Consider the following 12,438-nt stretch of genomic DNA (forward strand, 5'->3'; position numbering starts at 1 on the left):
CAGGTTTCCTTTGAGGACAAGGACAGAGATCCCATATGGAATGATCGCTTTGTGAAAGCGTTCACGCATGGGTGATAGGGTGTTTTTGTTTTATTTTTCCTGTGTGAATTCAGTTGAAAGCATAGTGATTATCTCATTTCACGTAACTGTACCCAAACCAGTGCATCAAATGTCCCACCAACAGCTATGTGGGTGAAACCACGCCAATCACTACACTCTTGAATGAACTCACATGAAAACTGCTTGGATATCCTCAATGCCAACAGAAGACCGTGCACTACAGAGTGCTTCTGGCTCTACCCCGTCCCTCCAACAAAAATGCACAGAGCCCAGTACCAGCACTGAACCTGTAGCGAGGGCTCCACAGTATTCTGGGGAATGGAGAACAATTGCAAGGAGACAGTAACCACCCTTTCTCCAGGGGTATTTAAATACTCTTCACTCACCTAACTGGCCTATCTTTTGCAAGGATAAATGTCTGTACAATTTTTGTTATATAATTGGATAAGTCTCTTACACAAGTAAATGTTTACTTTACTATCTGTTAGTAACTGAAAATTACCAAGCAATTTTCAACAAAAATTAGTAATTTGACGTGACCATTAGTAGTTATCTTACTTGGTTTTACTAATTAAGAATTAGTCAGTATATTCTGAGTGTTCATAATAAGCATAACTGAAAAAGCATATTCCTGCAAGCTCCTTGTTGCAATCAGAAGGAAACTAACGAATCAGTATCATTTAAGTAAGCGAAGCCATTCTATCGCCTAGCATGTGCGGAACTGCTGGTGCAGGTGGTCACCATACACTGGAAACTAATATATGGATCACTGAAAGGGATCAAGTAAACAAAGATGCAGAATACCCTGACAGGTTTCCAATGTAGTTTCGTAACTACAGTATGATTATGTTGCTGACACGCAGACTTGGAGCGGAGCTCTTTCCCACAATACTTGGTTATGCATGTTCCTGAAGGTTCTGAGCTTTAGCAGTTCATGACGTTCATGTAGCACAGTGGAACAGGCAGTTCAATATACAGTTCTATGTTGGATAATGATGTTTGCAGAAGTTACTGTGAGCAGAGGTTGGGTTATATTAAGAGTTGGGAGTGAAGCAGCAGCATGCAGTGTTTTTGCCATTCTGTAATATCTGTCAAAGGTTTCCAGAGCACTTCACAAATAATTAGGCCTTGTTATACCCAATGAAGTATGAGAGGGGTGTTAATCCCATTTTCCAGATGAGCAAATCACAGCACAGAGAAGTTAGGTGAATTGTTCCAGAATTCTCACATAACCAGCGTGAGCTGGGAAACAATGCTCCCTAAGTACTCATGTTCCACAAGTAACAGAAGCAGCTGTTTCCTGCCGTTTTCTACACTTAGCAAAGAAAACTGTTGACAGAAGATGGCAAGCAGAAAAGAGTGGAGCTCCTGAGAAGTGACTAAGTAGGAGAAAAGTGAAAGTCTCATCTACCTTTATTTATAAATACTTGGAATTTATGTCACCTATGAAGAAACTTCAGGCTCCAGCTGACAACCCACAATTACAATAAAACACATGCAGACTCTGGATAGGTCACTTCTTCTAGGAAGCAACTGCTTTCAAAAAATACCTTTATTCATTGCATGTATTATAAGGTGACAATACACTTGATAAACTGAAGACAACCTTAACACTTGTTCATCTTCTGTGGTGTCTGCAGTCAGGTCACTGGAAGGACTCCCTGTAATCAATCAGCCAGCGGGGGGAAACAAAACAAGTGATGGCACCCTTACCTCCAACCCCATCTTCAGAATCAACCTCGTAGATGCTCTCCCCTTCCATGTTCTCTGCAGGGCCAGGTTGAATGTAAGGTTTTCTAGTGGTGACCTGTTTCAGGCTCCAGAAGGAAGATGAATCCACACACTCTGCAGCCAGCAAGTAGTATCTTTCAAACAAAAATGTAAAAATAAAGCCATTGGATTATTTCTGCTAAACATTTTAGAGTTTGCTTTTTTTCCTTGCCCCCCAAAATTATAGGATCTTCTGTATCAACCAGTTCTGATGGCAGAGATCCTCATCTTGGGCCACAGAATACCACTGGACAGCTCTAAGAGAGTGAGGTTTAAGCAGAGAAAACATTCCAATTCATCCACTGGACATTCCATCTGTAGATAGGTGTAAAGATGGGCGTGCACAGAAAAAGCACAAACAAAACCCCTCATGTAGCTAAAGATACAGGGAAACAGACAGCAGGAAAGCCTCACTCCTTTTCCCAGATTGGACCTAAGTACCTCTTTCCATTACCCGCTTCCAATCTATGTTTGTGTCTCATAGTCAATGTAATTTCCACATCTTTCTTTTTAAAACAAAAATCGCACATGGATGGGAAATTATACTGATGACTCAGGACATGTCCATGTCTCTGAATGGAAGAAACCAACAGCAGTAGAGCAGGGAGGAGTTACTAGAGTAGTTTTTGATGGAAGAGGTGGAGAACCATTCTCAGATGCTCATGGTTTATATAAATATGAGAGGTGAGACCAAAACCACTCTTCTTCTCTGGGTATGAATTCTGCAAACCCGTTAGACTTAGAGAAGAAAATGGAAAATGAAATACAGCATTAAGAACACACTGGCAGACCCATGTCTTAGATGAGTGAACTGGGACAGGACAAGAACACAACACAAGATCCAAGAACGATGGCTTGGATCAAATACATAATGATCTGGCCTACAGAACAAAGGTCAGGTACTACAGGTTACAGACCAGTGCATTGGTAATCTTCAGCCTTTGTCAGTTTCACATGAGTGAGTAAATAATGAAGGTCCTTCTCTTTTGCTTTCCTACATCATTAGGACTCCAGCCAAAATGCTCTATCCAACAGCCTTTTACAGAGAGGGCTGAGAAGGGGCCAGAAAATTTTCACAGTGACAAGTGAGTTGGGCCCATATATGTTTTGTTGTTTTCAGTTTCCTTTCTTCAGCTTAACAACAAATTAGCAGGGTCACATCAACAAATCAGTGTGTATACATATATTAGAAAACAGTTCAAGTGCTATGTCATTTTGTTGGTAAAAGAAGTGCATACCTAAGTGTTTTACACCAGATGACCTCTACATCTTCAATTGCTTCAAGCTTCCCACTCAGCTTCTGCATGTTTTTGTCCACTTCCCTCTGGTTGAGCCAGCTCTTTCAGTGAGCCATGTTATACTGCATGCAAGGCACTGCAAAACACTCAGCAGATGGTCCATGGAGCGACAGTTGTGGTGCACGCTTCTTGTAATGTTCTGGCTTCTCAACCTCATTTTAATGTTCCAGAAAAGGTATTTCAAATCAAGGCTCAAGTTTATCAGAACGATTATATCTACCATTGGCTTGGGTTTAAGGATTGAGAAAGGGTCCATATAGTAACACTGATTTTCAGTGATGAAGTATCCATTACAAAAACTCTTCGTTTGGTAAAGAATAAATAGGTTCCATTTAATAAAAAAAAATATTTTAACATACTTACCAAACAACTGGATTTCAGTAGCCATAATATCAACATCTGGGTAAGTGTTCACATCTGAAATGTTTAGATGCCATATGTAGATCTAGGGTATTTTGCAAGAATGTTAAAAATGACGGTCCCTGTTTATAAACTACGGAGCCATCGACTATGCATCCCATGGCTTGAAAAAATCTGTTTGATTTTTCTAGGATTTAGTATTGTTTCTGTACAACTAAATGAATTTTTAGCTAAAGGTTTTTAGAAAGTCTGCAGTGCAAATTCTCATAATTTGAATTTTCAACCAAAAGTACTTGTGAGTTCTCATTGTGGAAATGTTTCCTGGTTCCATTCAGATCATCTGATTGTAAACATTGGCTGGACAGATTAGTCCTTCTATAAAGTGATAGATATTGTTGTGAGATTTGTATAAAGTGGCTGGTGGCCAGATGGTATAGCACAGTGTCTAGAAACAAAACAAGTTACCTTTACCCACTGAAATGTACCTAATTCAGACACATACTTTCATGTCTAGTGCTAAAATGTCAAAAAGACAATGACTTGAGCATGGCTTGCTCTCCCATAGACTAGATCACAGAGGTCTGAGATCTCTTTTTTATCCAAATGGCAAAGATATAACTATTCTCACTTTTGATCTACAGTAGTTTTTTCTATTCCCCAAATGTACCAAAGAATGTAAGGTGTATGCTGCCAGACAGAATATTCTCTTCAATCTGCACTACTTAGAGCTATTAACATCTAATTCATTTTGTTCTATTGTGATATCAGTCAAAGGAAAGAGGTCTGATGGAAAATGTTCAATATATATGATACAGGCTTAATATATTTGTTTACCTGTGTCTAAATACTGTATAACTGTGTGCCTTTGTCAAAATCTCCTTAATGTAGCTCACTTTACAGTGTGGTACTAAAATAAATCAAGTTTATATCCCTTTATGAAAACATATGTGCAGAGGAGTAAATTATAGGGATTCCAAAGTATTAAATGTATGACTGTTGGTTATTAAAATTAGGTATTGGTATTATATTACAGTTCAGGTACTTCCCAAACAGTGAATTTCTAACTGTGTACAGAGAAATTAATTCCCAGAGAACTCATCTTCCTCTAGTTAAAAAATTATCACTAGGCCTATTCTGGGAAATGAGTGAGGTGAAGAAAAAAGGAAAACGGTAAAACTACTTTTTTAATCATGTATTATTTTACATTTGTTCCTTTTCTAACATACTTTTCTTTAGTTCATGCCTGCTGAATCTCTCCATGTTCCAGCTGCACAACGGTTGCTATTAACAGCACTTCACCCATAGTTGAACCATTTTTTATCTAGGGGAAAAAATACTCTATTGTTCAGTTCCCTAGTTATGAGAATTTTTTTAATTAAAAACTGAAACCAAACTGCTGCCGCAGTACTGAAAACTTACAGCTGCTCAGATGTAATCACAGCAGCGGGGGTAAAAGCACAGAGGTGGAATTTTTAGAGCAGAATTGCTTCACACTTGGCTGTGTTGGGGATTAGCTTTGCTTTCTGTCTGAGACGCATGAATTTGGAATTTAAGAAGTTTGCTGCTCCTGTTTGTTTTTTCTTCTTGGCTAAAAGGCTAAAGTATGAGTCATGAATGGAGTTAGTACAGAACAGAAATGATGCACTGATGGGTTCCACACATTCCAAATTTGTGAGGGTCAAAACATCTACAGTACAAATTATTCCCTTTGGTTGCGTTGTCTCATTTTTAAACAGTATAATGCTCCTTTTTCAACCTACTGCATGCCCCTCCTTAACACAACATAATGGGCACATTTCAACGCCAAGTTCCAGGAGGTAGAGCAATGGTGTGTAACCTGTGACCTGGGCACACTTGTTTCCTTTGAGGTGCTACACTGTTACCTTCAAGAGTACTGTATTAAGAAAATGTGTATTTGATTATGATCTGAAAGTGAGAGCAAACTGAATTGTTTGAATCAGCACTGTTGCTATGGGGAGGAGGCAGCGGGGACAAAGGTAGGAGCCTGACAGGCTGAGGGAGCCCCCGGGAGAGCATGGGAGTTCACTAGGCCCTTCCTAAACCTCAGGCAGCCTCCCCAGCTGCCCAGGACAGGGGAAAAAAGGCAAAGCTGAGAACCAGCAACTGGTTATAAATCTCTGATTCTCTGATCCAGACCAGATTAGAACAGTCTTGTTGTTGCTCTAAACTTGTGCCAACTAGCTATGTTCCCAAGGATATATGTGGCAGCTAAGGACAGGCAGAGTACAACATGCTCCCAAAACACCTTTTCCAACCCCTGGAACATATTCCTGGTGCCAGGGTCTGCAGAGAGGGAGATGTAGAAGCTGTAGATGCTAGTTTTACACTCACTGGAGACTCCCATGAACTGGGGGAATCCCCAGCCACGCAGCGGCGATGTGTGGGGTGGTGGGGTATGCAGGGTCACGTCCCCATCCCCCCACCCCAGGATTTCTGCCTTCCATTTAGCACAGAAGTTTTCAAACTGTGGGGCACACCCACCTAGGGACCCCCACCATTTGAAAACCGTCACTTCCTACCAGGAGCCGGCAGATCAGAAGCTGGTGGGAGCCGCCTGGGCCCCTAGCTCTCCGGGCTGTGGGAGCCAAGGCACTGGCTGGCTGCCCAGCAGCCCTCCCTGCCCTGCTCCCTGAACAGGGACGTCTTTGTACGGCTGGGTGCTCCCCAGGCAAGGCAGGTGGCACAGCTCCAAGATGCACCCCCGACGTGCTCTTGCCTCTCCCCCAAAGGAGCCTGGCACCAGCCGGCGATGCCCCCTGCCTGCAGAATCCGGCTGCCACACAATGCTCTCCGAGGCACTCGCTTGCCACTGCCCTGGTGCTTCTGGCTCTGCTGCTGCTTCTGCTTCTCAGCCCAGAGGAGACGTGTGCGGCAGTCACGTGCCCCCCCCAAGAGTTACGCTTCATCTCTGACAGCCAGACATGTGCAGGTCATCTCTGCTCCCTTTGTGCTGCCTGCGCCCCAGAAAATATGTTCTAAAGTACTGATAGAGGCCCTCGACCTTTCTGAAATAACACGTTCGGCTCTCTGGCTGGAAAGGTTGGACACAGAAGAACTCAAACATTAACGCTTGGTAAAGTACTAATACTGCCTTACACCTACATTTTAAAATACAAACGAACAAGCAAACATTTAAAAACAGTGAAGTGCTTTCCGACATGATTTAGAAACGTGCAGAAATCAGGACATGGAAAAAATACTTAGCATTTATTAGCACTTTCCATTGCCAAAGCACTTTGCAAACATTACCCCTGGAAATCAGAAAGACATCCACTGATTTCAATGGGCTTTGCATCAAGCCCTAAGTTGACATCCATGCAATAAGTGTGATATGAAGAGAAGCCCAAATGTGGATATTTCCCACAGTGACCAACCAATACATACACCTCTTCTGCAGCAAGAAGTATCACAAAAAGCAATGTAAACATAATTATATTGACTAATGGATTTTATTTTCAAATACAAATACTCTACTAAAACAAGGCTCAACCTTCCATTCCCAGTGTGGGCAGATCTTTCACTGAAACACACTGCCAACTCCTTTCTATGGACACTGCAGGGCCCGCTCTTTCCACCTACATGAACAGAGCCTGACACTCTTTACCCACTCCATCTTCTTTTTGTCTCTTTGGAATGCACTGTACAGGGTGTGGACAAGTATCTGGGGAATAAGGAAAAATCAGTTTCCTTCTCCCTTTCCATTTGTCTTTTTTTGTGAAATGTTTGTTTTTGGGGGTACGGGCATTTGTATGAATGGAAAATGTCTCCTCTTGGGGAGAAATTATGTGACAGGTGAATAGGGTGACTGAGGGAACTGAGGATGATACCTGAGGATGATACCTGCTGTTAGGGCAATCCTCTTGGGTACAACACACACCAAAACCCCAAAGAGCTTGCAAACTAATCTAACTAGCTTGGGTATCCATCAGTAACGGTACAGCTGTGGCAGCGTGTGCCTCAGTGCGGGCTGTACAAGCCCATGCAGAACCTCTCTTGTGCACTGCTGAAGCTTCACTAGTCTGGCATCTGAGCTAGCTAGATTTATATCTACACCAGGGGCAATCACACTGTGTAACTGCAGTGTAGCCATATACTAAAATGAAGCTAAAGGGTCAGATGCAAACTTTGAATAGCTTGTTCATGGTTCCCATTAAAATCAGTGCATGTGCTTGAGTTAGGGCAAAATTTGGCCCAGAAAGGGGAGAAAACTAGTTTACAAACTAGCTGTACAGATTCCCTTCTCCAAAAGATTATTTTAAAGATTATTGAAATAAGGAATTTTAACGTAAAACTGTTTTTATTTTCATACAGTTGACCTATCCCTGAACAATCTCGCTATATATACCAAACTGTTTTCCTCCAGCATCAGCCATAAAATCTCTTTCTGCCTGTTTTTCTTTCAATACGTATTGCAGCCACTACAAAGAAAACCATTTAGTGCATTAAATGTCTGAGTTCCCCTTGTGGTCACCATTCAATCTCACTGCACTGTAATAACAACAAAAAAAGAGAGTACAGCACACCACTTACATTATTTTCTCTCTGGAATGTAGTGCTACTGAGCAACTGGGAGTGTTCACTCTGTAGTGGGGGGGGCGCGGAGTGGTTCTGTTTGTTTTTTCTAAGCCATTCTTTTTTTTTTTGGCAGGGGGGGACTGAGACTGAATAGCCTCGTTTGAATATAGTAAGACACCAGAATGTCCCACTGCCCCATTCCTGAAGCCTGTACAGCATCAACAAAACCACAGAATGGAGACAAGAGGAGCAGCAGTGAGTGATTGTATGGATGCAATTCTCCTGGTCATTTCCCATGATTATATACACTACTATTAGGTCAAGTTGCCTCTCCGCAACAGAATACTTTATAAAGGTGTGGCATGAACCCTAGGCTGTGAGTCAGGAATTCTAAACTGGCATGATTCACTCTCTGTTACCTTGGACTGATCATTTACTCTCTGTGCCTCAGTTTCTCTATAAGTGGAAATGCAGATGGATAAGTGCTAGCATTCACAGGGGTGTTATAGGGATAGTTAATATTTGTAAAGCACCGTGAAGATGTTAAATATTAATTAGGACTATACATTGCGCATTACATATTAAGACTTGTTCTGTTAATTTATGGTATCAAAAATGGAATGCATAGTGCCATATCAAAAATCTTTATTCAAAAGCATCATCAACAGAAGTTCATGGACAAAAGGATGGGTGGATGGTTAGTTCGGATGTCCTTTCTACAACACACTACCCAGTTAGTTCATATCACATGCAACATCCCTAGGAAGAAAAGTTATACATCCATACTTAAAAATTATACAGATTAATTAACGCACAGAATAATATCTAGTATAAAATTCTACTATTGCGATCATCAATAACAAAGCCTTATCTTGAGGAAACCCTTTGCCCTGGTGGCTATTCATTTCATTAGCAGAGAGATTCAATGTACAGTCTAATCATATTTTAAGTCTGATTATATTATTGTGCTCTAAGTTACAGTAAGGTAACATAGCAACAGGATATCTATTTCTAGGTGAAGGGGCTTGTATTCTGTTTTGAAATCTACATTCCTATTAGCCACATTTAAAGACAGAAATTAACAATCTGGAAGCATATAATAAAAACAATAAAGAAAGCATACAAAAATTGCTCAAAACATAATTTACCAATATCTGAATAATATTTAATGGCCAAATAAAGATACATTCAGAATGGAATAAGAATACAGATGAAATAAAATAAACCTCAGATCAGTAACAATATGGTTACATTTAGAAGCCTGCAGAGCATGAGCACTTTGCTTTTCATGGGCAGTCTTAGCTGACAGGCTAAATTAAACATATAATGTACACAGAATATTTTCTCATTTTCTTTAACATTAGGACTCTGATAATGATGGAAAGCTGAATTTATGTCCAGCTGCAGCTTTTAAAACCAACCAAGTGAAATTTAGTTTGTATGCTAGAACAACTGTGGAAATCAATTCTTAATCTATGACCTTGCTTACCACAGCTTGAAGCCTTGCAATAAATAAATGCCTTGAGCCACAAATAAGAAACATTTGGCGAATCAAAGAGACAAATAACACAAATCTATGTGTGTATATATAGCACCAGAAAGGTCATGTAAAATACAATATTGGCTCCTTTCTTGCCCTAATGTAATAATATTTGAAAGGCAGGACACAATAATTGGCTGCATTAATACCCAGGTGGTGAAAAGTCACAGGTACCTATTTTCTTTTCAAATGACAATGTTTCATCTTTTGAGAAGGATTCCTTGTAGCCTGCATGGCATTTTAATACACGCAAGTGCTTTGAAATACAGAAACTCTGAAGGAGGTCTATTTTCCTTTGTGCTAACAAATGCAGAAGTCCTTTTCTAATTCTCATTAGAGTTTCATCATGAAATTGCTGGCTGTTTTGTGTGTGGATAAAGAGGGGAAAAAAGTCCAGGCTCGTGTGTTAATCTACCCTTATTTGCAACCTATTTGTACATATGCACCACTCCATCTTTTCTCCGTGGTCTAATCTGTATCTCCCAATTTCTCTCCTTCTGCTATTATTTATTTCTCTAACTGTATTGTTAAACCAAAAATATGGGATTAAAAACAACCCTTACTCATGTGAATAACCCTTGACTTCAGTAGTACTACTCACTTCAATAAAGGCTGAAAGATACAGGCCGTACAGTTATATTTTATTATTTGTTGTACCCTTTTAATTTTTAAAAAACAAATATAAAACATTTAAATCCCACACATCTTTTTATGGTATATCTGACTGAACGTACACAATGACAATAGGATACCCTGAGAGATTTTTTCCCTTCAAATTCCATTCTAGCAACTGCATATTTTTTAAATTAGCTAGTATGAAATAGTGCTATTTTCAGCCTTTCAATTTCCCTTTTACTAATTATCTCCTCTCTGTTACAGTGGGACTCAAAAGTGACACTAGCTCACACTTATTTGTGGACGACATGCTACTACCAGTTTGCACAGTGGGTATCCAAAAATGCAGACGGTGATGTTTTCCTCTATTTTTAACCTCATGTCATATGAGGTAATCTAATATGAAATGAAGGAATCTGGTGGGCCAAATTAGTCTTCAAATCAGATTTTTATGCAGATGTTCAAATCAGAATAAAGCTAGGCTGTGGCTTAATCCTGCTCTGCTGGAATCTGATGGAAGTTTTGACCCTGTTAGGAGTGCAGGATCAGGCCCTTAGTGATAACACGTTTATACCACAGGATATAGCAAGTTTAGGGTCTGATCCTACTCCCACTAAAGTTAGAAGTTTTGCCATTGTCTTCAATAGAACACAATCGGAAAGCAATTATAATCAGTGTAGTGGCAACAGAAGGCAACCTTTAGTTTCTCAAGGGAATTACTAAAAGGTGTACGTACACAGTTTGCAAAAGAACTTGTGAGCTCTGATACAAGTTCAACAACCCACTTATACTGGGTAGAGATATTTTATGAACTGTATACACAGACTGAAAGAACCCAACCTTCCAATATGAAACAGAATTTGGTATAATCTCAAAGTAAGGAACTGAATGCTAAGAGCAGAGTAACTGTGTAGATAATGAGAAAAAACAATATGCACTTATATAATTGTAGCATATACCCAGCTTTTGACATAGATGCTAATAATAAAAAATAATAATAAGTGAGAGAATGTTGGCCAGGACACCATTTCTGTTTGCCAAAAGTGTCACAAGATCTTTAGCATCTACATGTGCTACCACAATACAAAACTATCCTACTATCATCTGGTTATCCACTATACCGGGGTGGGGAGGGGGGGCAGGTAGGGGGGAAGAGGAGATCCTGTTTAATACATTTTCTTAGTCATTCTTAACTTTTTCCTTATTGGGACCCTTCCAGGAGCCCCATTCATGACACCAGGATCTAGCAAGGACTGCCCTCTCCTTTAGCAATAAGGGAAGGACAGGTTGAACATGACTCCCAGATTGAGAGCCCTTAAATTAATGGAAGAGGGCACCTCGGACAATACTGGATCTGACCCCAAATCAGCAATGTGCTGATGGACTGTCTTCAGAAAATGCTACAAGCCAAACCTTCCTTTTTGAAAAAAGCCTGCCTTATCACTATAAGAATTACAGTCACAATCACTGATGTCCACTTCATAGAATCATAGAATATCAGGGTTGGAAGGGACCTCAGGAGGTCATCTAGTCCAACCCCCTACTCAAAGCAGGACCGATCCCCAATTAAATCATCCCAGACAGGGCTTTGTCAAGCCTGACCTTAAAAACTTCTAAGGAAGGAGATTCCACCACCTCCCTAGGTAACGCATTTCCAGTGTTTCACCACCCTCCTAGTGAAAAAGTTTTTCCTAATATCCAACCTAAATCTCCCCCACTGCAACTTGAGACCATTACTCCTTGTTCTGTCATCTGCTACCACTGAGAACAGTCTAGAGCCATCCTCTTTGGAACCCCCTTTCAGGTAATTGAAAGCAGCTATCAAATCCCCCCCTCATTCTTCTCTTCTGTAGACTAAACATCCCCAGTTCCCTCAGCCTCTCCTCAGAAGTCAAGTGTTCCAGTCCCCTAATCATTTTTGTTGCCCTCCACTGGACTCTTTCCAATTTTTCCACATCCTTCTTGTAGTGTGGGGCCCAAAACTAGACACAGTACTCCAGATGAGGCCTCACCAATGTCGAATAGAGGGGAACGATCACGTCCCTCGATCTGCTGGCAATGCCCCTACTTATACATCCCAAAATGCCATTGGCCTTCTTGGCAACAAGGGCACACTGTTGACTCATATCCAGCTTCTCGTCCACTGTAACCCCTAGGTCCTTTTCCGCAGAACTGCTGCCAAGCCATTCAGTCCCTAGTCTGTAGCGGTGCATTGGATTCTTCCGTCCTAAGTGCAGGACTCTGCACTTGTCCTTGTTG

General features: G+C 40.7%; 1 protein-coding gene across 6 annotated transcripts in view; it reads right to left on the bottom strand.

Moving 5' to 3' along the window:
* Nucleotides 1–12,438, bottom strand: part of PPP2R2C (protein phosphatase 2 regulatory subunit Bgamma) — a 292,251-nt gene that overhangs the window by 152,758 nt on the left and 127,055 nt on the right. For 3 of the 6 annotated variants that reach the window (XM_043544684.1, XM_037898110.2, XM_037898111.2), the window contains one exon: nt 1,774–1,925. The exons of the other annotated variants lie outside the window; for them this stretch is intronic. In XM_043544684.1, the coding sequence (XP_043400619.1) occupies nt 1,774–1,822 (49 nt within the window). In that variant the 5' untranslated portion in view covers nt 1,823–1,925. The remainder of the gene's footprint in view (nt 1–1,773; nt 1,926–12,438) is intronic. 6 annotated transcript variants of the gene reach the window in all.

The sequence above is a fragment of the Chelonia mydas genome, chromosome 4 (assembly GCF_015237465.2).
Source record: "Chelonia mydas isolate rCheMyd1 chromosome 4, rCheMyd1.pri.v2, whole genome shotgun sequence".
NCBI lineage: Eukaryota > Metazoa > Chordata > Testudines > Cheloniidae > Chelonia > Chelonia mydas.